Source organism: Syngnathus scovelli, chromosome 1 (genome assembly GCF_024217435.2).
Source record: "Syngnathus scovelli strain Florida chromosome 1, RoL_Ssco_1.2, whole genome shotgun sequence".
NCBI classification, from domain to species: domain Eukaryota; kingdom Metazoa; phylum Chordata; class Actinopteri; order Syngnathiformes; family Syngnathidae; genus Syngnathus; species Syngnathus scovelli.
Window position 1 is genome coordinate 26568548 of NC_090847.1, and position 25789 is coordinate 26594336.

The 25789-nt window shown below is 47.1% G+C and overlaps 6 protein-coding genes across 12 annotated transcripts in view; 4 read left to right on the plus strand and 2 right to left on the minus strand.

The window, feature by feature from the left end:
* exoc6b (exocyst complex component 6B) overlaps positions 1–2643 on the minus strand; it is a 17440-nt gene extending 14797 nt beyond the window's left edge. The window contains exons 1-5 of one of the 2 annotated variants that reach the window (XM_049747525.2): positions 2212–2643; positions 915–1080; positions 794–841; positions 633–723; positions 508–553 (exon numbers count right to left, since the gene is read on the minus strand). In XM_049747525.2, coding sequence (XP_049603482.1) covers positions 508–553; positions 633–723; positions 794–841; positions 915–1080; positions 2212–2300 — 440 coding nt within the window. In that variant the 5' untranslated portion in view covers positions 2301–2643. The remainder of the gene's footprint in view (positions 1–507; positions 554–632; positions 724–793; positions 842–914; positions 1081–2211) is intronic. The other variant, XM_049747533.2, reaches the window with a different exon arrangement.
* The window catches only part of tkfc (triokinase/FMN cyclase), a 7294-nt gene extending 213 nt beyond the window's left edge, over positions 1–7081 (plus strand). Inside the window, exons 1-19 of one of the 4 annotated variants that reach the window (XM_049747625.2) lie at positions 1763–2002; positions 2776–2860; positions 3320–3509; positions 3569–3673; positions 3759–3946; positions 4027–4105; positions 4173–4262; positions 4433–4467; positions 4526–4610; positions 4682–4771; positions 4843–4959; positions 5129–5248; positions 5406–5543; positions 5651–5757; positions 5828–5934; positions 6231–6264; positions 6356–6448; positions 6540–6719; positions 6938–7081. In XM_049747625.2, coding sequence (XP_049603582.1) covers positions 2855–2860; positions 3320–3509; positions 3569–3673; positions 3759–3946; positions 4027–4105; positions 4173–4262; positions 4433–4467; positions 4526–4610; positions 4682–4771; positions 4843–4959; positions 5129–5248; positions 5406–5543; positions 5651–5757; positions 5828–5934; positions 6231–6264; positions 6356–6448; positions 6540–6695 — 1740 coding nt within the window. In that variant the 5' untranslated portion in view covers positions 1763–2002; positions 2776–2854 and the 3' untranslated portion in view covers positions 6696–6719; positions 6938–7081. Of the gene's footprint in view, positions 1–1762; positions 2062–2775; positions 2861–3319; positions 3510–3568; positions 3674–3758; positions 3947–4026; positions 4106–4172; positions 4263–4432; positions 4468–4525; positions 4611–4681; positions 4772–4842; positions 4960–5128; positions 5249–5405; positions 5544–5650; positions 5758–5827; positions 5935–6230; positions 6265–6355; positions 6449–6539; positions 6784–6937 lie in introns of those variants that run through there. The other 3 variants (XM_049747635.1, XM_049747604.1, XM_049747613.1) reach the window with 3 other exon arrangements.
* LOC125985077 (E3 ubiquitin-protein ligase TRIM39) lies at positions 6990–11778 on the plus strand. Its single transcript, XM_049747570.1, has 14 exons — positions 6990–7138; positions 7885–8026; positions 8100–8349; positions 8437–8642; positions 8709–8813; positions 9005–9100; positions 9203–9436; positions 9617–9764; positions 9839–9886; positions 10053–10079; positions 10169–10233; positions 10301–10411; positions 10469–10587; positions 11384–11778. The coding sequence occupies exons 2-14, from the start codon at positions 7886–7888 to the stop codon at positions 11631–11633; spliced, it is 1800 nt and encodes a 599-aa protein (XP_049603527.1). The 5' UTR covers positions 6990–7138; position 7885; the 3' UTR covers positions 11634–11778.
* On the minus strand, positions 11771–14542 carry cmasa (cytidine monophosphate N-acetylneuraminic acid synthetase a). The gene is made up of 8 exons (XM_049747723.2): positions 14041–14542; positions 13359–13501; positions 13133–13288; positions 12927–13060; positions 12763–12857; positions 12532–12703; positions 12294–12459; positions 11771–12223 (listed from the first exon to the last, which is right to left on the minus strand). The coding sequence occupies exons 1-8, from the start codon at positions 14262–14264 to the stop codon at positions 12021–12023; spliced, it is 1293 nt and encodes a 430-aa protein (XP_049603680.1). The 5' UTR covers positions 14265–14542; the 3' UTR covers positions 11771–12020.
* A 1328-nt stretch (positions 14543–15870) lies between these two features.
* ovol1a (ovo-like zinc finger 1a) lies at positions 15871–20444 on the plus strand. Its single transcript, XM_049747709.2, has 5 exons — positions 15871–16246; positions 18941–19170; positions 19320–19511; positions 19595–19739; positions 19815–20444. The coding sequence occupies exons 1-5, from the start codon at positions 15880–15882 to the stop codon at positions 20138–20140; spliced, it is 1260 nt and encodes a 419-aa protein (XP_049603666.1). The 5' UTR covers positions 15871–15879; the 3' UTR covers positions 20141–20444.
* Positions 20445–20525: 81 nt separating this feature from the next.
* Positions 20526–25653, plus strand: mus81 (MUS81 structure-specific endonuclease subunit). 3 transcript variants are annotated; one of them, XM_049747583.1, is made up of 16 exons: positions 20526–20667; positions 21194–21338; positions 21596–21725; positions 22217–22293; positions 22458–22565; positions 22638–22718; positions 22803–22891; positions 23150–23314; positions 23434–23520; positions 23599–23726; positions 23804–23916; positions 24143–24358; positions 24597–24719; positions 24787–24890; positions 24963–25046; positions 25141–25653. In XM_049747583.1, exons 1-16 carry the CDS (start codon positions 20612–20614, stop codon positions 25205–25207), a joined length of 1773 nt encoding a protein of 590 aa, XP_049603540.1. In that variant the 5' UTR covers positions 20526–20611; the 3' UTR covers positions 25208–25653. The 3 variants fall into 3 exon arrangements, with proteins under 3 accessions (XP_049603540.1, XP_049603548.1, XP_049603546.1); XM_049747589.2 differs by lacking the exon at positions 20526–20667 and adding an exon at positions 20949–21044; XM_049747591.1 differs by lacking the exons at positions 24787–24890; positions 24963–25046; positions 25141–25653 and having other exon boundaries at positions 24576–24719.
* Positions 25654–25789: the final 136 nt, after the last annotated feature.

The window sequence follows — 25789 nt, forward strand, 5'->3', positions numbered from 1 at the left end:
ATTAGCACAATCACAGAACACGCACACACGCACACACACACACGCATATTTGTGCATGTGTCAACGTTGGCTGACCTTGTGATGCTCTGTGCTCTCAGAGGGGACACAAAAAAGCACACAAACAAAGCATTCATTTATGAGCAGAGACTTCTGTCTTCAGGTCAGGAACGGGCCATTTGGAAGAAATTCCTAGTGCTCTGGCGCCACCTCGTGGGTGGTTGGTAAACTACCTCACAGGAAAACATTCTACTCCAGTGTGTCATAATAATCTGATTGATATTCGCAAGCAATAGAGACCAAAGATTGACTGAATAAGAAAAAATCCAAATAATTTATACCGCCCATCCCCACAAAGATTTTTAATTAATCGTCAAATTGTGTAAAGTTTCCAATGAGAGAAACACAAATGGTGAATTGAGTTTGGATTCGAGTTTACATTTGCAGGTCATATAGCACCACCTGCTGCTCGGACATGTGCTTTGCATGAGACGCTCTCTGCTGTCATACCTTTTGGCGTCCATTTGCTCCTGGAGGCGTCTGTACATCTCCAGGACTGGCACCCCCCCCAAAAAAAAAAGTTTGTGTCAGGACCTGATGGATGGGTTGTGTGCTTATCTGTGCGTGTGTGTTACCTGGCAGGCAGTGCGTCAGTTTGTCGACAGTGGTCGCAATGTTTCTCTGTTGCACTCGACACTGTCTCAGCTCCTCCATGGAGCTCATGAGCTGCACAAGAGCAGGAAAAGTTGTGAGGATAATTGAGGTGAAGGTTTAGGGTGGCGGTGAGGAGACTTGCCTCTTTGCCGTCGCCCTGAATAGACCTGTTGGTCTCAGTCACCTGACTCTGAAGTGTGAAAAAGGAGCGACAGGTGAGGAAGGTGATATGACGTCTGCCCTCGTCTTCACCCCCACGCTACCTTCAGCTTCTGCGCCTCGCCGCGCACTTTCAGCAGCTCCGTGATGGAGTCCACAAAGCCCTGGAAGTGATGGTTGCACATCTTCTCGATCTCGCGGTCGTGGTTCCTGATCCGGGCATCCAGCTTGGCCATGAACAGGCCGTGTTCCTGGCCATCGTACACCGACCTGGACAAGACGGGGGAGAAGGGTCATGTGAGTTCCTGTCGGGGAGGCAGACTGGAAGCACTAGATGGTTGGGAGGTGAAGGAGCAGGAAGGCAGACGCAGGCTCGCGGTTCTATTTTAAGCAACAAAGGACGAGCTTCTTCCTGTGTTCTTTTCCTTTGTGCACCTGCGTAAATCCCCAAGCCTCCTATCGACCAGGAAGTGGCCAACGTGTTGAGGAGTACAATGGATGTGTGTGTGTGTGCGTCAGCCAACTAAATAAGGTGTGCGATAACTGAGTTTCTGAAGATCCACAGCACAACAGTCAAGTCATCGAATGAGCAAAGCATTAGCGCCATCACTGCCATTCGATTGGGCGGCTCCAAAACGCATCAGAAGAATGTTGCTGCTTGTCTCCTCCTGCTCACGCAACCAGGAACGCTTTCTTCAATGGATTGAATAGTTCCTACCTTTGACTCGGTTGACATGTCCTCCCCTAGTGGCTATGAGCGGCATAAGCGATGACGTCAATGTAATGTGATTCAGTGATTGGACGCTTGCATTGCAATCTATTAATTGATTTTCTGTTCTTATCCTGGGTCACGGATGAGCTGGAGGCGCTTGAAAGACATAGATGTATAAAGTAGCATTAATAAATTATGAAACTTCAATTCATCTAACTTGCATGTTTTTGCATGTCGAAGGCCAGCGCTGAGATTCGAACCCCATGACCTCAGACTTGTAAGGCAGACGTGTTCACCACTATAACACCGTGCTGGAAGATGTGATCTGATTACCTCCGACACCGGAACTTTGTTCGTGAACTCTTGGATTTGACACACTTGGCAGAAATACTGCCCCACTTGTTTCCACTTGCCAGCCACTCAAACAAGTGGAGCAGTGTAGCCTTCTTTCAACCCGAATGTTTCGGGTTCGACACACCGGTATGTCACATCCGAAAGCAGTGACCGACATTATAATCAGTTAGCGCAATCGGCTAAAGGTAGCCAACCAACATCTATTTGTGAACAAAAGCTCATTCGCCGAAGCTAAGCTCTTTATCATTTAACATCAGCTAAGAAAAAAAGGCGTGTTTGCTAGCTGTCCGATAATGGACGTCGTCATTTTAAAGTTTTGGCCGACGAAGACCTACCGCAGCGTCGGACCGATACAGTTTGTGTCCGTGCTCTCGATCTCGCGGAGAATTCGCTCGTGCTCGGCGGCTGTCTCCACACTCGCCATGGCGCATGTTGCTCCGGACGGTTCCGAGATGAGTTGAACCGAGCTGGGTTGAGCGGACGAGCGAGCTGGGCTCAGCTCAGTGCGTCATGTCGCGCCGCCGGGGGTTGCTTCGATATGTGAGCTCGGGACAACCCGACTGAGCGGTGCTACGCCTGTTTATAATCGCTTTATATGCACATAATAGACTGCCGGCGTGTAGCGTGATAAAATCAGTCACAATGCATCGGTTTGTTTACATTTCATCCGATCGCCATATGAACGTGTACATTATTTGTCACTAAACTAGAAACATTTTGGTTTGAATCGTAAGTTTTGCCCAGCAAACCAGTGCTCTTTTTTTTTGCTTATAAAATAAAAAATAATACGATACAGGTCGTGAATTAAATCCAAGGTCTCTAAACATTTTTGGTCACCCTCTCGCATCGTTAAACATTTAATTTGATAACTATACCGATTGATTACTTTTATTTCGAAGGGAGAAAATCCGGTTGGGTCTGTGTGACGTCACACGCTGAGCAAAGAGGGAGCGCGCCCACGAGTGTTGTCAACTTGTCATGGAGGTAAGAATTTTTTTTTTTTTTTTTAAATGCAGAGTCTCAAGAGGTAGTCTTAGAGTCCAGCACTTTCACGCTTTTTTGTATTTGTTATGAGGACTTTTGACACTTTTAAAGAGACGTTTTTGCAGACTGAGATCAAAGTCCGTGCGTGAACGACAGCCTAGACTTGCTCATTTCACAATATTGACTTATGGAGCTAAAGTGCCCAACAGAAATGTTAAAAACTACTGTGGTTGCAAAGTACAAACTTCATAATGTGGACACTTTTTTAATAAATACCTATTTGTTTCTCTCTGAAGGCAGAATTTGTGATGTATGTCACCAATCTCTAATTGTTCCGAATTAAAGAGCTATTGATTGATCGTCCAAGGCTGGTGTTGTTTAACAAACCAGAAAACAAAATGTACTCAATTTGAGTCCATGTCGTACGAATCATGCAAACTTTTTCCTTTTGTGTTGCAGCCCCCAAAGAAGCTGATCAACTCTACAGAGGACTGCGTTGATGAGGCTCTCTGCGGCCTCGTCCGGGCCTCCAGCGGGCTGTCTCTGCTGCGGGGCCACCGGGTCGTGCTGCGCTCAGACCTGGACCAAATGAGCGGCAAAGTGGCGCTTTTGTCAGGAGGAGGATCGGGACACGAGCCTGCACACGGGGGTACGTCTAACACCTCTCAAACAGCCCACATGGCAACTCTTTGAAAACGTTGCGTCTAGGTTACGTGGGTGCTGGTATGCTGTCGGCGGCAGTCGCGGGAGGCGTCTTTGCATCTCCACCTCCTGCCAGCATCTTGGCTGCCATACTTTGCCTACACGGTGCAGGTAAGTTGACCTGTTGTTCCCAATCTGCTGGCCTAAACACAATCAAAGCAGTGACCTGGTTTTAAATGATGAATCATGCCTTCAGGAGCATCCGGGGTCCTTCTCATCGTAAAGAACTACACGGGAGACCGCCTCAACTTTGGGTTGGCCGCAGAGCAGGCCCGCAACCACGGGGTGGATGTTGAAATGGTGGTCGTCGCTGACGACTGCGCTTTCACCTGCCCCAGTAAGGCCGGGAAGCGGGGCTTGTGTGGCACTATTCTCATTCACAAGGTAAAAAAAAAAAAAAACGCCAAAATATCCCCCCAGTGTCAAAAACACATTTGGAGGGTGTAATGACACGTTTACTTTAGCTGGCAGGTGCCTTAGCGGACGAAGGCTGCTCATTGGTCCATATCGTTGCCAAGGTGACGGAGGTTTTGCAAGGCATAGGTGAGGCTCCGTGCCGGATTGTTCCCGTTTTCCGACTAGCAGGAAACAACGCTGCGTTGTGTTCCAGGTACGCTGGGAGTCAGCTTGTCTCCGTGCAGCGTTCCGGGCTGTCGGCCATCTTTTGAGCTTCCTCCAGGTGACATGGAGCTCGGCCTGGGTGAGCATGGAGATTGATGTGCAGTCACCCCCCCCCCCCCCCCAAATTCACATAATGATGCCCCCTAAAAAGAAAATTGATAACTGAATGTGTGACTAGTTAGCCAAGATTGCTGCACTATTTTTATTAAAACAGAACTTCCTTGGCCAAGTGCTGTTTGTCTTGTGCAGGAATCCACGGGGAGCCTGGGGTCAGAAGATCAAAGGTGAGTCCCAAAGTGAGCAAAACTTTTGTAGATGCCCTCTCGTATTTCTGCCCACCAGGTGGCGACAGCAGACGAAGTGGTGTCAGCCATGATTGATCACATGACTGACGTGGCGAGTCAGTCGTGCTTGCATCTGCGGACTGGTAGGCCGGGCATCGTGTTTGCGACCTCCCATTTGTGTTTTATTCTGAGCCATTGTGCCACTCTGACAAAGGTGACGTGCTCGTTGTCTGCGTGAACAATCTCGGGGCGCTGTCACGTCTGGAGATGGCCGTGGTGACTCGTGCCGCCATCCTCTGTCTGGGTGATGACGCATTTGATCACATGCTAATGAACAAAAATAACCCACAGCACTCATGGTCCAAATGCTTGCAGAAAATCGTGGGATGGTGGTCGCCAGGGTGATGGCCGGGTCTTTCATGACCTCACTGGAGATGGCTGGAATGTCGCTGACCTTGATGAGGGCCAATCCTGAAATACTTAAACTCTTTGGTAAAGGAGACACAACGCTTTAAAATAGGCAACTATAAAATGTGATGTGATCAAATGTTCCCCTTGATGTTTATTCTGAACGTGGTACTTTACTAAAACACAATGAGCACATTAACAGAGGAGCCGCTATATTTGAAGCTTACAATGTTACCCTCCCGTTCTCATCTAGATGCCAAGACTAGCGCCCCCGCCTGGCCGAACCTCAGCGGCGGTTGTGCGAGTGGCCGCAGCTACCTCACAGACCCGACCCCGATGTCTAAAGGAGCGCCCCAAGATGTGCTGCTCGAAGGTTGAGACTCATGGAATAATTTCTGTGTCTGCAGCTTTTATTTTTAAACCCGTGATGAGCGTTGCACCTTTGTGACTGAACCGGGTGTCCTCTCAGGTGTCCTCTCAGGTGTCCTCTCCTTGACTTCCTGTTTACTGGTAATTTTCCTCCCTGCTAGGACCCCAAAGTCCTGTGATGCGCAAGGTGCTGGAGAGGGTGTGTTCTACACTTTTGGAATACCGGGAAGAGCTCAACGCATTGGACCGTGCTTCTGGGGACGGCGACTGTGGGAATACTCATGCGCAGGCGGCCAAAGGTGACCAATTGTTTTCACGGACCTCCATATTAGGACTCGCAGCATCCTTGGGGTCCCCGGGTCTCCGTTTGAGAACCACACCTCATTGAAAGACAATGCTCACTCAGCCATTCAGGTGTGGCTCCAGAGTCACGTGGTCCCCGGTTGCCCCGGTCAACTGTTGTCTGCCCTTGCTGGATTGGTTCAGGAGAAAATGGGCGGGTCTTCAGGCGCTGTAAGTAATTAAGATTTTATTTTGTTTTTTAAGAATTTTCGCATTTTTCACCCATTGATGTCTTTGTCAGTTGTACAGTTTGTTCCTCACGGCAGCGAGCGGTCACATGACCGGGGGGCGGAGTCACGCTGCAGCATGGGCCAATGCAGTGCATGCAGGGATGCAGGCCATGAGAAGGTGAGTCTAAGTATTTGACTTGATCTCAACCAATGTGCCGATCAGCAGGCATCATGGTCAGACAATGATTTATTTACTACAAACGATCTTTGCTCATCTATCAATGCCGATGACGTCTCCTGTCAGGACAGAGAAAACAATTAAACAATTTTCCACTATGATGGTAGAGGGTACAGTTAGAGTTTTGTGATTTATCCAGCAGAATATTAGCTTACGGTTCAACTAAACTGGACCCTGAAAGAATCTGATGACTTATTACCGGCAATGCTAAAATGGATCCATTTTGGTATCAACAGATATGGCGGTGCTGATTTGGGAGACAGAACCATGGTGAGTCACTTGGAATGTTTTTTGCTCTACGTTACTCAGCACTTTTTTGTTTTGTTTTTCCCGAGCCGCTTTCTGTCCTCTCCCGCCGCAGTTAGACGCTCTGTGCCCCGCCGTAGACGAGCTGATGAAAGTTAACAGCACGCCCCCCGGTGGAGAGATGGCCGCGCTGAAAGCAGCTGCTCAGGTGCGGCAAAACATCCTCAACCTGTTTTCCAATTGCTGCTCGCGATTGCGCAAGCATGCGAGAAACCTAACAGACTCGCGCCGCTGTCTAGAGAGCAGCCGACGGCGCCGAATCGACTCGCAGCCTCGCGGCCAAGGCGGGCAGAGCCAGCTACATCGCAGCCGAGCGCCTCACCCTGCCTGACCCCGGAGCCAAGGCCGTCGCCGCCATTTTGAGCGCCGTGGTGGAGGCCCTCGAAGAGCCGTAGTGGTAGAAACGCATCATCACGACTGTATGACAAGTTCATAGTGCACAAAAGTTAGACCCATTCCGCAAGAAATAAAGTGTAGAATAAATGGATGCATTTCATTTGTAAACACACATACAAAGGAATGTCTCAGTTAATACAGCATGAATAATTTCACAAAACTCTAAAATTCTATTTTGAAAGATTTTTGCAAAGCCTTCCCCGCAAGGGAAAAAGCAGAAATTGTTTTGGCCAAAATAAAGGTGGCGGTGCCCAGTTATCCCAACTCAACCAGTCTGGCCACATTGAGCCAGGAAGTTGACACTCAAGTGGGCGTGGCCTCGAGGGAAAATCGCAGTCGTCACACACCCTGATTTCTCACTTTGACGACGGGCTCCCAGCAGAGCGGTTCCATATCCACGAGAGGGCCGCGTCGACGTCAGAGACGACCCCTTGAGAATCAGGTACACACTCCCGACCATCAGTAAAGCATCAAGTGGAAATTAATTGTCAAGTTAAGTGGTTGTCATCAGCGGGAGGAGATTTGAAGGCAGGCCAACAGGAATTTGTGGTTGAAACAAGGAAGCTATCAAATGTCTTCATGTCTTTGGTTTCATTCTCTGGTTTGAGTTCATTCAACCTTTTCTTCTGAAAATATTATTGTTGCCGGTTATCGTATTTAAGAGTGTTATGACTCCAACTAGCTTAACCAAAACAGTGGTAAATGTCATGTTGTTGACGTCAGCAGGAATTTGCTGACATGGTAATTAGGTCTTCGTGTATTTTTTGGCTTATTTTGAGCTTGACAAAGTTTTTTTTTTTTTTTTTTTTGGGAATGGAGCTAACCAGCTTGACAAGAGCAACATATTAAAAACATTGACTTTGTACAGAATGTGGTCTTTGGGATGCGATAAAATCTCACTCCGCTTCATTCCTAAAATCTTCGCTTCATCCTAATCAGATTTACGTGTTTATGTGTGTTGACTCGGACTCCTTCGCACATGTCGCCCTCGTCTCAAGGTTGGGTTTTGAAGTTGGACTACGAAATTGGGTCGGCGATCATTGGGCCCGATTTTTTTACCTCTGATTCAAACGTCTCCACTTTTTTCAAAATGGTCTCATAACTGGTTTATTTTCATTGTCGGTGCATTTCCGAGGTTATTTTTAAGATTATGTTTTGTTTGATCACATGACTTGTGTGTTTCCGCAGGATGTCCTTATATGGTGGTCTGCTGTCAATCGACCAATTCCAGTGCTCTATCTGCTTGGACATTTTTAATAACCCGTCGTCCACGCCGTGTGGCCACAGCTTTTGCGTCGCCTGCATCAACCAGTACTGGGATGGGGCTAAGGTAGATCCTTGAGGGACTCCGCAAAAATCCCCTGCCGTGCACTCAAACATCACCATGTCTTCTCCCTTTGCAGGTATGTCAGTGTCCTCTGTGCAAAAGGACCTTCCAGAAGCGTCCGGACCTCCAGATCAACCGGACCCTCCGTGAGATCACCGAGCAGTTCAGGGCCATGTCTGGGGGAGGGGCAGAGGGAGGAGGCATGGCCAAGGACAAGAAGGAAGTAAAAGGGCGAGAGTGCGCCATGCCCAACGACTTGTTGGACGAACTGACAAGGAAGCTGCCACGACCCCACGCTAGCTTGCCAGTGAGCATCAACGAGCAAGGTCAGTTGGAGCTCCACAATGTCGGAAGAAATTTTAGAATTTAGGCGGCGCTTCTGGGCTGATGACCACTGTTGTTTGACAAACAAGGTGGTCAAGCCATCCCCGGGACTCTCATGTCCACATCCTTCACGGCCTCTTCCGTCCCGGTCCAAAGTCCAATCTCTGCACCCGGTGGACCCCCCCAAGTGCCCCCGCGCTTGGTCGAATCCTACAGCCGAAGAAGGTTCACCGTGAGCGGGGCGGCGAGCGGACACAGCATTCCTCTTTGCAACCTTCACCACAGGGGCATCATGGTAACCGCACGGTTGCACACTTTTTGTTGACAGCGGCAACAAATTCATTGCGGTCTTTGGTGGCAGATTTTCTGTCGCACCGACGGGGAGTGCATCTGTCCCAACTGCGAGGTCGAGACGCATTCCGGTCACGACACGGTGACGGTGGAAGCGGCGTGGACAGAGAAGCAGGTGGGTAAATAAAGATGAATCCTCTCAGCAATGAAGGTCCTCGTGTGAGCAAGGAGAGCCACAGTTACAGTTGAAACATTGTAAACAAAAAAAAAACAAAAAAATACAATATAAGACTCAATGTATGTTTCCCAAAATAGCAATTTTTATTAAAATTTTATGAAATTAATGTGCTTCGTCTGCACATACAGGCCCAGCTCAAAGAGACGGAGCAGCAGACTCGGGAGATGATCCAAGAAAGGCTCCTGAAGATCGAAGAGATCCGAACATCGGTGTCCCAACTGGAGGTCTGTCCTTTACGCGCACTTTGCTTTGTTCGACTCGTTCCACTGGGGAGAATTGTCCATCTGTTTTGAGAAGTTTCTTTTGGATTTTTTGTCTGGACCCAGCTGGTGGTGGAGCGGGCCACGACGGACAGCGTCTGTATGTTCTCGGCGCTGATGGCGACCATCGAGCGAGCGCAGGCTGAGCTGATGCAGGTCATGGAGGCCAACCGGCGCGTGGCGGAGAACCAGGCCAACATGTTGATACGACAATTGGAGTTGGAGGTGGAAGAACTGCGAAAGAGAGCGAGCGTTCTCACACAACTCTCCACAACCGACGACCACCTGCAGGGTGTCAAGGTGAGCCGTGAGTGTCATTAAGTAAATTTCGGATTGTCAGATTATGAACGAGAGAAGTGCCAATGTGTTGGTTTTTCAATTTCACGCTGTTCCTTACACGTAAAAACAAATATCGTACTAGTAGCTAAAGCTGGATAGCAAGATTCTGGGGGAAAAAAGTTCAATTTGTCTTCGCCACAGAATTTCGCCACAGTTCCTGCTCCTCCGCCCACCAAAGACTGGTCGGGCGTTTCCGTATCGTCCGACCTGGGGATCAGCGCCATCTACAGGTCGCTGGCTGGTGAGGTGGAAAAGTTCCAGGAGCAGCTGAGGGGCATCACAGAGACAGGTGAGTCCAAAATATCTAATTTCACTCCAATGGTATAAAAACTATTTTTCCTTTCAATAATGTGAATTCTTTAGGTTTCATTGCCTCATCACTGGAGACCAGTCTGGCACGTCCTCAGCCAAGTGAGTGTCGCATTGTGTACATCCAAACACTTTACAAAAATCCAAACGTGGTAAAACACAACATGCCCTGGGTTTGACTTTAGACACCGCTGGGCCACACACACGTGTTCACACATACAGTACAGACATATTTGCGTGATGTCATAACATGTCTGCTTCTCCGCAGAGATGAGAAGAGTGCAAGAGTACGCAGGTAGGTTGGCCAAGCACTGCAAGCATACATGTTTGTGTACATGGACCTGCCCCTGAGCTAACACCCGCCTTCTTTCTCCCATCCCGCAGTGGACGTAACTCTGGACTGTAACACGGCCCATCCCAGACTTATCCTGTCCGACGACATGAAGAGCGTGAGGCGTCGAAGTCGTCTTTCGAAGCGGGTTTGCGGCGCTCTCACGTCGGTGTCCGCTTGTGCAGGTGCGCTGCAGCGATCGACACCAGTTGCTTCCCGACAACGTGGAACGGTTTGATCGCGTCGTTTGCGTCCTGGGGAGGGAAGCCATCTCCTCCGGGCGACATTACTGGGAGGTAAGCGCGCACGTTAGCTATCGTACGAGCCGTTTGAACGTTGTGCCTCCGGGTTAGGTTCAAGTGGGCGGGAAGACGGACTGGGATCTGGGCGTCGCCAAACAGTCCATCAACAGGAAAGGCAAGATTGAGGTGACACCAAATAATGGATACTGGTTCCTCAGTTTGAGAGACAAGTGAGTCATCACAATAATCAAGCTGACAAAACATGATGTGAAATTTCAGGATGAAGCTAAAATAAACTTTATTTAGAGAGCACAATCATAGCTGAAGTCGACACGAAAGTCAGACGTATAAAAGTTAAAAGAATTCAACTATTTACAAAATAATTTAAATAAATTAATAATACAATTTTCAGGATGAGACAGTCAATCAAAATCTGCCGCCGTAACACATGATATTTAAAAATAAATTCAAAACAAATGTAATTAATACGTGCAAATAATATAAAGTTTTGAAAATAAGTTGAAAACAAACCAATGAATGTCTGTTTTAAAAATCCGCCTCTTCCCTCTGCGCAAATCAAATGTTTAGATTACATTTTGGTAAGCCGTCAATCAGGGTTAGTTCGCTTGCAAATTCATTTCCTACTATCAAACCACTTTGTCAGCTCATTGTTGTATTGATTGCATCACTCATGGCTCCATGACCTTTGAGAACAAATTTGAGAAGAGGATTGCCACATTTTCAGTGTACCCTGGAGGGAACATTTAATCAACGATATTTTTAAATAGTAAAAAGAAAATTAAATAAAGGTTTTTGGGCCCCCGAAAGGCAAAAAAAAAATCTTATCAGTGCAGATAAGACCACCATTTATTTTTTCCCAGTTTTTTAGTTCGGTCGCAGTGTTGAAATCACCTGTAAATATCAATTTAGGTTCATCCTGAAATTGCTCCCAACGGCCAAAAATCACAATTTTTGTTAGTGAGTCACATACCCATCCTAAAACAAGCAACCCTAACCCGTTCACAGGAACAAGTACGCTTTTCGGACCGAGCCGTCTACCGACGTCCACCTCAACCTCCAACCCAACAAGATTGGGATTTTTGTCGACTATGAACGAGGACAGGTTTCCTTCTACAACGTGGAGGCCAAAATGCACATCTATACGTTCAACGACACATTCACAGAGTACATCCTCCCCTTCTTCAGCCCCTGCACCAACAGGTCCGGAAAGAACGACGGGCCGCTCGTCATTACGCCCGTCGACATGTCGGAATGAGCTAACCCAACACGTCCTGTTTGCTTGACGCCACACCTGATTCACGTTGATTCTTCTTGCTGGATTTCTTCAATCGATTGAAACTGTCTTATTTCAAAGATATTTATGCAAGCAAAAAAAAAATATATACAGCTTGATTGTTTTAGATCAAATGATTTTATTATGTACAAACAATTTTAGATTTTGATCATTTTCATTGAAGTAACCGGCTTTAATATAGTGAGTTAGCTAATTAGCATTAGCATACCTATTTCCTTCATGATTGGCTTCAATTGGTTGCACCTCAAATTATAAAGTGGAGTAATCTTGATTGTAATGCAGCGCCACCAGCGAGCGTCGATTCAATCCCCGATTCGAATCAAAAAGGTCAGGTTTCAGCCCCTGACGTCAGTTGATGCGGTCTTGCTTCAGTTGAGACTTGGCCTTCGCCTTCTGCATCAAAATATGCTCGGCAAACTCCCGGACGACGCCGTCGCCGCTCGCGCGGTGGCACGTGTACTTGCACGCGTTGATGGCCAGAACCGGCGCGTCGGCGGGCACGGCGCTCAAGCCGGCCAGGTTGAGGCAGTCCACGTCTGGCGCGTCGTTACCTGGCGACAGACAAAGACGTCACGGATGGAGCCATGTGCGGTTCTCACGAGGGTCAGAGAGGCGGATTACCCATGTATGCCACATCCTTCCAAAGCAACTTGCTGCACTGCAACTCGGACGCCAAATCGTTGACGGGCTTGGCTCCAACCCGCATCACCCGGCAGCCCGTCCGCTTGGCCAATTTATCGGCCAGCGTCTGCTCCACTGGGTCCTCGGTGGTCGTCAACAGCACCACCTGCGGACGAGCACGCACAAGTTAAGTGGAGAAGACCCGGGCGGCGGCTCGCGACCGGCGTGTGTCCACGACCTCCACGTCCTCTTCCTGCAACATGCGAATGGCGGAGGTGTCTCGGCTGTTGATGGACATCATCTCGTCCCCGGCCGCCGACAGGTAGATCTTCCCGTCCGTTAAACATCCCGATACTTTACAGAACATCAATCGAACAACTTCCGGAGTCCCTCGGCCGAAGTAGCCGTATCTGCCAAATTTGGAGATTTGAGATGTTCATCTGCAGGAAGGGCTTGATTTGATCTTTACCTGAGGACTCTCTGCTCTGCGACAGGCCAGTCGATATCGACGTCAATGTCTACGCTGTACTCGGGAAGCATCTCGTAGTAGGACACCTTCCCACTCTGCACAACAGCGGGCTAGTTAGTCTCAGGCTTGCTGAATTCCACCACACGACAAAGCGACTACTTCACCTGCGGGTTCCCCTGCTCGATGAGCTCTTTGGTGTTAAAGTAAAAGGAGCCGTTCTCACACAGCTCGCCATCCCAGTCCTGACGCCGAGGACGGTTGGACGGGTCCAGGTTGAGGGCCTTGGTCGTTTCTGGACCTGAGGGGAAGAGCAGCACTTTGAAACGAAGGCAGCGGAAAGCAGAGGCGCCCGTCACGCGGCTTCACCTACATCCTTTCTTGACCTCCTGCCAGCGGAACTGGTGCCTCCGGACCACAGAGAAGACCGAGTCGTAGCCGTGCTCGGTGATGAACTCCAAGGCTTCCTTGATGTGGAACGGGTGGAGACACGGCGACGTGGCCTGGAAGTGGCACACGACGTCCACCTCTGCACAGAAAGACAAACAGCTCAGCGTTCCTTTTCGGCTCAAAACATTCACAAACGTGCCATTCCGTACGTGGATTGAGTCGGACAAACTCCTGCATGGTCTCCAGCGAAGACGAAGAGTCTCGGGAGACTTCGGGACTTCGTCGGTGCACCTGGGCACCCCAAGCCAGGGCAACCTCCTCGATCTTGTCGTGGTCGGTCGACACCCACACACTGTGAACAGATACGTGCACAGTCAAAAAAAACAAAACAAGGTGCCTTCACTAAATTCAACATTTAAAAGCATTTACATATGAAAGTTAGACACATTGCCTCACAGTAATCAAACAATTCATTCTACAGTTGCACCAGATGTGGCTGTTCCGCCTATTTTGTAGATCCCTAAACGCACAACTACCTGCGGGAATCTCTCAGTTTAGTCACTGAACAATAACATCCCGCCCAGAAGTCACATGACCAACCTCCAACCAGGGTCACTGACGTCTGCTTCCAGATCACGTTTTTTTTTTTTTTTTTTTTCAGTTTCGGCCATCGATATGTACTTAAATAATTTCTTAATCTCGGATATTGTAGCGATGGTGCATTGCTTTTTAGTAAAGAGTCGTCGTAAACCGATCTAAAAGTTGCTACCTTTTGACATTTCATTGAGCATGCGCAGATAACGACAGAGAACAAAGTAAAGGATCGACGCCAAAGTACACTGGCAAGTGCACGGCTCGCTTCACCATCGCGACGACATTAAGTGACTGTACCTGTCGAAGAGCTCAGAGTCCACCGCGGCTCTGAGGACCCAGCCAATGAGCGGCACCCCGGCCAGCATCTTAATGTTCTTCAGGGGGATACCCTTGCTTCCGCCCCTCGCCAGGACGAGTGCAGCAATGTGCCGCTTCCCACTTCCAGATTTGCTCAGTTTGCCTCCGGCCCTATCGCCGGCGGCGATAGCGTCGCCGTCCACAAATCTCTTCCTGGAGGACATAGTTAGGAAGTGTAGTAGGTTGCTTCGATTCGAAGAACTGGGGAAGTCCGAGTGGGGCGTGTCTCTGATGCATCCGGGTTGCGCTCTTCTTCAGCACTCTTGGCACATGAATGCTCTCTGCTGCCCTCTGTTGGTCAGTTGCAGTAAAGCATCTGGAAATGTATTTTACCGACCCAAAAGTGCCAACCCGTTTATTCATCCAGCATTTCCCCACATGACTTTTGGGCGAGAGACGGGATACAAAAGACAACTATTATTCCTCCAGCGCAGCAGTCAATGTCAAGGCACGTATGCAACAAACTGTTCCGCATTAAGCGCAATAATCTCTTTGCACACATGCACAGGTATGCCACCTGACCAGTATTTCTGCCCATCATGGAGGAGTTAGGCCCGACTAAAATACATGTATGTGCATGTGAGCAGTCCCTCACAGTTGATTTTCCCCACCCAAAAAGTTTTTGTTTGTGTGTACCATACAGTAAGATGTGTACGTTGTGTAAAGAGATTGAAAGGCAAGAGGTCCAACAATCAGAGAGATGTGGAACTTCCCCGCTCTCTGACGGCCCAAACTCCCTGGACCGCCCGGGTAGCATACCACACACCCATCAGCCTCTCCTATGTGACGCGTGCATGTTCACACCAACCGTTAAAAGAATTGCAACTTGTAATTGCATTTTTGCCCATTGTTGAGCAGGGCTGAACGTTTCATGTCGTTTTTTTTCCCCCCGCAGTAACTGAAAAGTAGTAATGTGGAAACAAAAAAATGTAAAAATAGGTACAAGATCTATCAACTCAAATGAGCATTCCATAACAAATCTCAGTGTACAGCCAGGTTTGTGTGACGTCACATGCAAGAGAGCTAAGCATGCTTTGTTTTATTGTTGTTTTGCCTGTAAAACTTAGTTGAGCTTGTGTTTTTGGCTTTTTTTCCAGTGTGAAAAATGAGCATTGATTTTTGTTTTTATTTAGTCTTTAAAGTTAAAACGTTAAAAAAAAACGAACTGTCATTTGAATTGACTTAATTCGATCTTATTTACTTAAAAACTATCATTTGATAGTTTTAATTCGAACATATGCGTCAGATGCTTATGTTTAAAATGTGCTATTATTCACTTGTTTTTTTTTTTTTACGTGAATATGGTTGATTATTTACCGCTTAGTCATAGTAATGCATATTCTTATCTTGTTTTTCTCGTAAACAAACGATTCCCATTGTTTTGGTGTTTTTCGCTTCTTTCTTTTTTTTCCCCAGTGGGTAAAATGTGCATTGTTTGGTATTAAGCTTTTGATTTCATTTTAGCATAAAAAAAGATGTAAAACAAGTCAAGTCACTTGAAAAGACGTAATTCGACCATGTGCATCGGGAACACGTGATCAAAATGTGCTATATTGGAACCAATAATTATTTCTTAGTGTATTTGTAGCATTTTTCAATCTGATGGGGATTTGTGACGCTGACACGAGCGCATTCATTTGCAGCCCTCCTCGGTGCAGGCAGAGTGGGAAAGGCTGGCGAACCGGTCGAGCAGGTAAATTGAGGCCTCCGCCCCAAAGGGAGAGCCTCTCGCCTCCCTTCTTTTTCTACCTCTCCTTGTCACCGTTATTTCTGAGGCGCATGCGCGCTGCCACCACTCGCCCTACTCTAAAAGCGACTACCTGTGCGTGGCCGTACCGCTCGATCCGCCAAAGTTGTCGCGACGCGGGCTTCCTTACGTGTGCGCGCGAGTGCGTAGACAGTCCTCGTCGCTCTCAGTCCACGCGTGGAATAAATAACGGACTTTTGCCCAGGTGGACTCCTCACCTGCGTGCAACTGAACGGAGAAGCTCAGGTGTGCGGAGGTGGAGGGAAAAGAAAAAAAGACCAAGGAGGAAAAGAATCAACATGCCCCGAGCCTTCCTGGTGAAGAAGGCAAACGTTTCGCCGGGTAAGCGGAACTGGAGCGAGCTACGGGACGATGAGCGAGGAGACGTCTACATCCCAGGTGAGTGCCCGCTAGCTCGGCTGTAGCTCTCCGGTTCCGGCTGCTTTCGGGTCTTGGGGGCGGGTGGGGGCTGCGTTGTAACGGGACCGAGCGAGCGGCCGAGTAACGGGCAGCGGTGGTGAGCACGCTCTGGGTGGGTGTCAAAGCGAAAGTCAAAAGTACGGATTGGATTGAGTAGTTTCTTTCACAAAAGTTGAAAAGAATACCGTACAATATCCGTTTTGAAAATCTGGGGGGATATTTGTTACATTTTTGTTCACATAATCGTACGCAGGGGAAAAACATACTGGACAACCAAAAACGCCTTTGTTAACCTTAACTGACAAGTACGGGGAAATTACTAAATTAGTTGATGACAAGTGAAAACTGCACCTTAATTCGATTTTTCCGGGTTGTTGTTGTTGTTGTTGTTGTTGTTTTTAATTAGAACCCCCCCCCCACACACACACACACACACACACACACACACACACACACACACACAAGCTGGTGGTTTTTCGATCAACAATGTTAAAATAATAATAATAATAATAATAATAATAATGCAAGGGATGTGGAATACTTTGCGTCTTCAAATCTCTTGTCATTCAAAACAAATTCTTCACACTTTTATCAATTTTCATGTTGAAAATTGATATATACCATTATACTACTACGTAAAATATAAATACTACTATAAAAATAAATAAATACTCGAAAAATATTCTCCTCAATTAAGTTCATTGACAAATCATTTGTAGTTTCTTACTTCCCACTAGACAGGAGCAAATTTCAGGCATCTGTTATCCCTGCTTTGAATCATTGAAATAAAAATAAATAAATCAGTTTTGCCCCCACCTTGCTGCCCCCCCCCTCCTCCACACACCAACTTTACATTGAAGCGCACCCCCTCAAGACAACAATCTCCATTGTTGCGTTTGACCGTCACCATCAGATAACAAATAACAGACTCCACCCAAACTCCCCCCATCACCTTGTCATCATTGTCCTGCATGGACCCCAACTTTTTCTAATAGTGTGCCGTCTTGTTAGACAGAAGAGGCGATACTGTTTTAAAAGCATATTTTTTTTTATGTTTGAAGGAAGGAAAGCACAAAGGCAAGTGTAAGCGATAAGGCTGAACCAATAATCGAATTTAAATCGACATTACTGTGGAGTAGAATTCAGTTGTTGTAGTGAACACAAGTTTCTCTCCCAAGTAGATAAATAAACTATCATTTGTTGCATTGTTTATTTGCCTTTATTTGGCATAAGCCGAACCGATAAAACCCAAACATATATGCCTGATGAACCTGATATTGTATAATAATCGTATTCAATCGTAAACACAATTCCAAGAAAAAATTGTAATTGTGTTTTTAAAAATGGTTCATCCCTAGTAAGCAATAGAAGGAAGAACGATGTACGAATAATTTTCTATGCGCTAAAACGGATTCCACCAAGCCCAACAACGGTCTCCAGACTTGTGGTATGTGCCGTTACTTGCTCTACCTGCCTGACCCGTGTGTTTGTGTCTACATGTGTGTATGTGCGTGTGAGTCTCTGGTAAGTTCCAAAATCACCTGGCATCTTTTTAACTTAGCACTCGCCAGCATTTTTCATTCACCAGCTAAACTTTTCACATCCAAAAGTCCCTTTTTAGCCCACAACTTTACGTACAATCTCATCGATTTTTGAAACTTCACCAATGGTGCATTTTACAATCTCTCACAAACTATTTTTCTTGACGCTAACATTTCACTATTATGGTCTCACGCTAAACTAACACGCTAAGCTTGTATTGTAGGTAAAATGTATGCCTACTCAGCCCCAATGCCCCTAGAGGACAAAGGATGTAACAACACAAAATCAGCTAAGTTGGTTTGATCGTGTGTGCGTGCGTGCGTGTGTGTGTGCGTGTGCGCGTGTGTGTGTGTGTGTCTTACGCTTCCTCCACTAGGTTAATGTTTATTGGACGCCAGGACTTATAACGGACCCTGCAGATGCTATACGCCTTGAGCAAACACACACATACACACGAGTAGACTCTCACATCTGAGTGAGCTTGAATGACATGAAAATATGAAGTATAAATTATGTTAACAAGTCAAGTCAGGTTTCTCCTCTTCTCTCTGACTTACAGACACCCCCCCCCCCCCCCCTGCTCCACATAGACACAAACACACCCCCAACAACACTAGTGTTACACACAGATACATGCACACTCACACACTCACATTCATTCTTTGGTAAAGGGGGGCGGGCTGAGCAAACAATAAGATGAGATTAAATATCCAGCCTGCAGCAGTCACCACGGAAACTATCGGGACTAATTACAAAGATGTTTAAACGCTCCACGTCACCACTTCCAGTTTGTGACAGGCCACAAAAAGCCCCCCCACACACACATATACAATACAAGCCCCGCTTATAATAACTGCAGAGCAAAGCACTTGAACACACCATTCGCAACGTCTATTTGCATTTCACTTTGGGTTTCATAGGAGCACCACCTCGAAATCAAATTTCTCTCTCTCTCTCTCTCTCTCTTATGCACACTCAGAGATGAAAGGTGCTGGCCCTGCAAGCTTGTCTGGTCAGACAGGTCCAACACGGTTCTTCAAAGTATCTTTTCATGAATTGCTGTTGAAAGCTTCTGTTTAAATTTTTTTTTTATGACTAACGCTTCCCCCCCCCCCCAAAATCTATGTGCAGTCTCCATCTTCCCGCCGTCCGTGTTGATGATCGAGGACAAAGCGAGTCCAGCGGAAGTGGCGCCGCTGTGCCTGGCCAAGCCATCACTACCCGAGCGCCACGCACATGCTGAGCTGCCGTCCTGCACGGCGCTGGGCCGGCCGTCGAGTCCGGCGGCCCCCCCGGACGAGAGTTCAGAGGTTAGGATGAAGTCGCAGGAAGGCCTGGTCTTTGTCCGTTCCAAAATAAAGGTGAGGATCATCACTGGTGGAGGAAGGATTTTTTTGGGGCGTGGCCAAGCACATATCGGGGGTCTACAAAACAAAAAATATAAAAAATACAAAAAAAAAAGAGGGGGGTAGGGGACCCTTTAGTAACCTCTGCTTCTCTCTCATCATAGGTGACCACAGGCGAATTGTTATCGGACGCTGACCTCCAACTTACAACCTTGACCCCACTGACGCTGCCACCTTCCACCGAGACGGCCGTCCCCATGACGACAGACGACGCCCCCGCCAGGTTTGCGTCCTCGACGATCCGATCGACGGGTCAGAACTCCGCGAGCGTGGCGGCTCCGCTTTACGCTTGTCAGGTAACCCTTGGACCACGCTCTTAGGGGCGGAGCCTTTTGGGGCACGAGTGTGGAGCTGACTCGTCATCTTTTGTTGCATTTAGATTTGTCACAAGACGTTCCAGTACCAGCGCATGTTAAACAGACACATGAAGTGTCACAACGACACCAAGCGCCACCTATGCACGTTCTGTGGCAAAGGATTCAACGACACCTTCGACCTCAAGAGACATGTGCGCACGCATACGGGTACGTCAGGTCCAAATATGGACCTCAAGCTGCTGAAACGTCTTCCCGTAGTCGTTGACGCTTTTGTCCACGCAGGAGTACGGCCGTACAAGTGTGAGCTGTGCGACAAGGCCTTCACGCAGCGCTGCTCGCTGGAGTCCCACATGAAGAAGATCCACAGCGTGACGCTGCAGTACGCCTACAAGGAGCGCCGCAACAAGCTCTACGTGTGCGAGGAGTGCGGCCACACGGCGGCCACCCAGGACGAGCTGCTTCTGCACCTGCACTCCACGCATCCCGACAGTGCCCTCTTGAAGGGCAAGGGGGCGCGGCGAGGGATGGGGGGAGGGGAGGGCGAGTCCACGCCAGGCTCCCCGCAAGGAGCCGATAGTGACGACACCACCGGATCGGCGGGCCAGTGAAGCGAGGACAGAGGCGCCAAAAAGACTCGACGCTGTGTGTTCGTGTGTGTGTGCGTCTGTGTGTGTGTGTGTGTGTGTGTGTGTGTGTGTGTGTGTGTGTGTGTGTGTGTGTGTGTATGAAAAGCACAACAAGCAATTTGATTTCTGCGTGGAATTCAACGGGGATCGCCTATAAACCTACTTTTACACCTTTTTACTGCTTGTGAATATGACCCGCGGGATTTACTGTAAAGCAACTTAATAATCTAACTTTTCTATGAAAGACAACTTTTCATTAAAAAGGGACATGTAGATGGAATGACAATGGAGTTTTCTGGGTGTGTTGTATTCATCAAGCAGCTATGCAAACTTGCCACTTGCAAAGCAGAGACAGTATCATGTGACCGAGCTGGATGAGAGGGCGCAGTCAGATTCCTGGTCTCTTGTCAGGTCTTGTTGGAGGAATCCGGCAAACGCCCTCTTCGCTTGAGGATGTGTGCAGGCCTGGATAACGGTCTGGAAATTCCACTTGGGCCGATCGTAACTTGGTAACTGTCAGGACAAAAAATAAAATGTGAAATAGTTTACAAATCAAGTGTTTGGTTAGAAAAAAAAACTACACCTTCATTAAATCGTTCAAAATGAAAATGGTCACAACAGTACATAAAAATCGTGACCTAATGTTATTACTAACTTTATATAGACTTATTTGAAAATAAGGTAATGGTGTGCGAAATACAGAATAACATGCTTTGTTTACAAATGTTAATGCTAGTTCAGGAAATTACCGCTAGGCGGCAATGTTGCCATTGCGCTTAGCTGGGTTATCTCCCCCGTCTTCTTCTTCGTGGCAAACCAGGAAGTAATGCCAGCTAGACTTCCGATTGGACCAGAGTGGATGGTGAATTTAGTTAACATTAAAATGGTATGTTTGTCGATTATCCCGAATTAATATTGTTGGTAAAATGCGGACAGAGAAGCAGTCCATATCCCAAACACCACAACTAGTCTGTTCTTGACACCGTGTAATTAGTGGCCAACTGTGTCACTTTATGCATTCCACGGCTCATCCAGCGACATGTCCGCCCCCGAACCGGTTCTAATGGGCCGTAAACGTGCCCTGCCTGCGTGCCCGAACCCGCTATTCCTCAAGTGGCTCACGGAACTCCGAGACGAGGCCAAGGAGAAAGGCCAGAAGATCCAGTACACTTACCAGAAGGTACATACAGAGTGTCTGCTTGTATTTCTTTCCAGAGTCTCCGAATTGCTTCCCAGAGCAAAAATTGGGCAGTACATGTTAGGAAATACAGAGAAAAATATTAAAATGTTTACTTACCCAACCAACTCCACCTTGTGAAACGACCTCTAAATTAAAATAAATACAAACAGTTCCAATTTTAATCAGATTTACTCAAGTCCCTTTTAAATTAATCGGGGGGAAAAATAGTCAACCGTTGTTGTTTGTTTGTTTTTAAGGCCATCAATTCTCTGAATAAATATCCTCTTCCGCTTCGGGATGCCAGAGAGGCGAAAATTCTGCAGAACTTTGGAGACGGCATATGCAAGATCCTGGACTCAAAGTTGCAACAACACTACAGAGAGTGCGGTGAGTTGTGCAGAACATACGTAATTACTCTGATGATTTGTTTTTCACTCCAATTTTGTTGTATTATAAAATAAATTGATTTATTCAGTGCAGTTCAACAATTGATTGGTAGAAATCCAGAATAAATAAAAACACGCAAATATTACACCAACATGCAAAATGCAGTATTTAACAGAATATACAGAAATATTAGCTTGAAAAAGACAAATACACAAACAGAACACATATTCCAACAAAGACAAAGAAATTAATACAAAATACCAGATGAAACTACAAAAATATTTGATAAAATATCAACTATTAAGGGTTAAAAACATTAAAATATAGGAAAAGAAATATAAAAAATTATAAAACTACTAGATGAAATAGTACAACCATTTTGCACAAGTTCATAAATATGACAATAAATTAAATTTTTTTAGAAAGCACAACATTCTATGATAGGAAACAGACAAAAATATAATTTTGACTTGACCTCATCCTCTCCTCAGGTGAGCACACAGCCGTCGGCAGAGAAGTGTCGCCTCCCGGCCGCTCCGACGACAAGAGTCCAGGTCCCAGCAGAAAGGTGATACGATTCAAAACATCTTCTGTCTTTTCAGGGAAACGACACGTGGCATTCCGACATGCGTATTCAGTGCCCTGCGAAGTGCTGCCTCCATGAGCGTTCTTTACCTCTTCATCTAGAAAACAAAAGCATAAAATGTTTCCCTTCTGTGTAAATCCACCCAGGATCAGAAAAGAGAAAGAGGAGCGACCAAGAGGAAGAAGAGGGAGTATGCGCCCCAAAAAGGATCCGGCGGTTACGCTGTGCTACTCACCCTTTATAGACACTCGCAGGTAATGTTATCACGATTCCGCTGGTATCTTGATTTTTTCAACCGACTTAGCAAGCGTCATGTCTGAGCGCAGGTGGCGGGCAGTAAAGGTTTCATGTTCAAGATGGAGTTGCAGACCCAAGCGCAGCATCTCTGCCAGAAATCCTTCACCGTGGTCAGTCCCGCTCAGCGTCCGCACTTCCAGATTGACTTCTCGTGCCAAGGCAAGTCAAGACGTCTCCGCTTTCTCCGCCCATAGCCGGAGATCGGAAGTAAATACGCCGCCTGGTCGGCGGTCGCCACCCTGATCAAGAGGAACCTGCTGATGAAGACGCACAATCCTGCACGGTACCTTTCACCCATTATCATGGAATAGTAGATGGGAAAATACACAAATCAGAATTAGACCAGATGTGCAAAAATATTAGACCACAAATTACTAATATATGAATTAAAAAACAAAAAGTAAAATGAACCAAAATATTCACAACAGAGCACTATAAAAATATCTGGGGAAAAAAAGAGTATAATACTTTGACAAAATTGAAAATATTTTAGTTGCAAATTTTTGTCTGTCGATGACTGACTGGCATGTCGTCCTGTCAGCTACTCTCTGACGGAGGAAGGCGTGTCTTTGGCGCGGCGTCTGGATTCGGCGGCGTGTACGTCCGAGGCTTCTCTGGAGGACGACAAAGAGGAAGAGGAAGGTTGTCCTGTGGCCGTGGACCTCACTGTGAGTGATGAGGATGACGTCAACAAAGACACAGTCGAGTAAGTACGCGAGTAAAATTAGCACCCTCTAGTGGTAGCTTGGAGCGCAATTTGCAATCACTTAAATTTTTCTTATTTTAAAATGGGGAGCTATAAAATGAGCCAAGTGTTTGTATCAGGCCAAAGTGCAAGACGTCAAGCGGAGAACGCCTACTGGCCGGCACTTTCGACATCGTCCTTTGCGTGGACGTCAGCGAGACGACCGGGTGAGCGCACCGGCCCGAATGGCCGTGTTGTCATCTCGTTCGCCCGCCACTTATCTTCACGCACCGGTGCGCCCGCAGTGGCAGCCGCAACTGCAAGCAGGAGCTGGTCACTGAGCTGCGAAGGAGAGGCGTCAACTTTGACATCAGGAAGCTCAACGTGGGCGACTTCCTGTGGGTGGCCCGGGAAAAGGTCACGCCCGCGTCAGGTGGGATTTCTGCTCTCGTCCGGCCAGCCTGCCTCCGTCCCGTTTGAGCGTCCTCGTTAACATTAAAGATTTCTCAGGTCACTCGCGAGCAAGCGCAGGCAGAGAGCTGGTCCTCGATTACATCATTGAAAGGAAGCGGATGGACGACCTGTGTGGTAGCATCATCGACGGACGTTTCCGGGAACAGAAGGTCAGCTAAGAACAATTTTATTTACAGGTTGAACCCAATATATTACTTTACATGACTACATTTTGACATCATACCAAAACAACATTGAACAAATCAAGCTTGTGTGACACATCCTGTCAAAATAAAAGCATGCAAATTGCCTGGAGCAGATTGAGAACAAAAATGGAAGTTCCACCGTAAATGCAGTGGGAAGAGATTTTGGCATAACACGCCGTGTCCCTGTCAGTTTCGCCTGAAGAGGTGCGGCCTACGCAGGCCCATCTACCTGGTGGAGGGACACGGGAAGGCGGCATCCCAGCTGAGTCTCCCCGAAATGACGCTGCAGCAAGCCGTGGTCAACACGCAAGTGGTAGACGGCTTCTTCGTCAAACGGGTGTGCGACATCAGGGAATCGGCCGCCTACCTGGCCTTCATGACCACTCACCTCAGCAAACTCTACCAGGTCAGACCATAATTCTCTCATTCTCAAACTGCTGTTAAGTAAAAACCCCCAAAAATAAATGGTGTTAAAATACAAATATTAGAAAAACATACAGAAATCCAAACAAAAAATTTGAAAGCTGAAAAACTAATAAAAAAAAAGTCAAATTCTTAAACTGACAAAATTAGCAAAAACATTAGCTAAAAAATGGAAACAAAATGATTGTGTCTTGTTCAAGCATGTGACCTGAAATCCTCAGAAGCGCACACTGGTGTGTTACTCTCGCGAACTGAACGGTGACCAGGACCCCCGTGACCACAACGCCCCCTTGTGCTCCCTCCAGTCTTTCGCCGAGTTTAACCACGGCGCTGTCAAGAACAAGGTGAGCCGCCTAGTTCCCGGGGTCGCGCCCGGCACTTTAACCGACCGACGCCCCGCCTCTGTTTTAGAGTCAGACAGTACGTGAAGCCTTTGCCAGACAGTTGATGCAAGTGAGCGGCTTGTCCGCAGACAAAGCGGCGGCCATCCTGGAGCGATACACCACACCCCACAGGTACTTGACTCGCTTTGTGAACTCCTCAGAGGACAAAAGTGAGCTGCTGATCTCGAATCTTCCTCCCTTAAGTCTCCTGGCGGCCTACGGCCAGTGTGCAAGCGAAGCAGGCAAGGAGAAGCTGCTGTCCGCCATTCCATGCGGGAGGCTCAACAGGTTGGCCAATAGCATTGCTATTTGAAATGTTCATTCTAATAACACAAACAGTTTCCTCAAAAGACAATAAAAATGTGCCACTTTGTTTCCCGAGGAACCTGGGTCCCGCTTTGAGCCGAACTCTCTACCAGCTGTACTGCACCAAAGGAGCGCTGTCTTAAATTGTGGTCCAAGTGAATCAAGGAGTCTTTGCTGCTTTTATTTTGATTTTGTGCTGATACAGGAAGTACTCAAACAGATCACGGGACTACAAATTGTACATTTCCATTCCAACTGTTGGTTGGAATTCCTCAGGGATATCACTGGAAACCAACACCACAAAATGACGTGAAGAAGAGCCAAATTGATTCTGTTGATGAAAACAGGGCAACTGATTTCTTTTCCCCTGGTCCCCAATTTTTTAAATTGATGTTCTTAAAAACAGGAGAAGAAAACAAACAAAAAACACAGTACCTGCCAAGTTTGAAGTTCCAAATTTCCTGTCAGCTTGAAATTTTTTATTGGACTTTATTTTAATTGTATGCTTGTTGTGTGTCTCAATTGGGTTGTGTCAACCTGTTTTGTATTTTTTTTTAGATCCCGGTTTAAAATAAAATGTTTAGCTTCAGTGCTGTCGGTCCCCTAAGAAAATTCTAGAACATTGACTTGGGATAGACCACATGCTTGCAACTACGACCAGGTAAGTTACACTTTCCTTGAGCAGAACTGGACAGTTTTTCTAGTTCTTAAATTATTACCAGATA

Excerpts from the sequence above, each read along its gene's own strand:
- LOC125985077 (XM_049747570.1), top strand. The coding sequence starts at position 7,886 with ATGTCCTTATATGGTGGTCTGCTGTCAATCGACCAATTCCAGTGCTCT. Across the intron at positions 8,350-8,436 it reads AGTGAGCATCAACGAGCAAG|GTGGTCAAGCCATCCCCGGG; the intron begins GTCAGTTGGAGC and ends TTGACAAACAAG. Across the intron at positions 9,101-9,202 it reads CATCGGTGTCCCAACTGGAG|CTGGTGGTGGAGCGGGCCAC; the intron begins GTCTGTCCTTTA and ends GTCTGGACCCAG.
- mus81 (XM_049747583.1), top strand. The coding sequence starts at position 20,612 with ATGTGTGCAGGCCTGGATAACGGTCTGGAAATTCCACTTGGGCCGATC. Across the intron at positions 22,892-23,149 it reads AAGACGCACAATCCTGCACG|CTACTCTCTGACGGAGGAAG; the intron begins GTACCTTTCACC and ends TCGTCCTGTCAG. Across the intron at positions 23,917-24,142 it reads GACGTTTCCGGGAACAGAAG|TTTCGCCTGAAGAGGTGCGG; the intron begins GTCAGCTAAGAA and ends TGTCCCTGTCAG.
- ovol1a (XM_049747709.2), top strand. The coding sequence starts at position 15,880 with ATGCGCGCTGCCACCACTCGCCCTACTCTAAAAGCGACTACCTGTGCG. Across the intron at positions 19,512-19,594 it reads CTCCGCTTTACGCTTGTCAG|ATTTGTCACAAGACGTTCCA; the intron begins GTAACCCTTGGA and ends TGTTGCATTTAG. Across the intron at positions 19,740-19,814 it reads ACATGTGCGCACGCATACGG|GAGTACGGCCGTACAAGTGT; the intron begins GTACGTCAGGTC and ends TTGTCCACGCAG.
- cmasa (XM_049747723.2), bottom strand. The coding sequence starts at position 14,264 with ATGTCCTCCAGGAAGAGATTTGTGGACGGCGACGCTATCGCCGCCGGC. Across the intron at positions 13,289-13,358 it reads GTTTGTCCGACTCAATCCAC|AGGTGGACGTCGTGTGCCAC; the intron begins GTACGGAATGGC and ends CTTTCTGTGCAG. Across the intron at positions 12,704-12,762 it reads GCAGAGCAGAGAGTCCTCAG|ATACGGCTACTTCGGCCGAG; the intron begins GTAAAGATCAAA and ends CAAATTTGGCAG.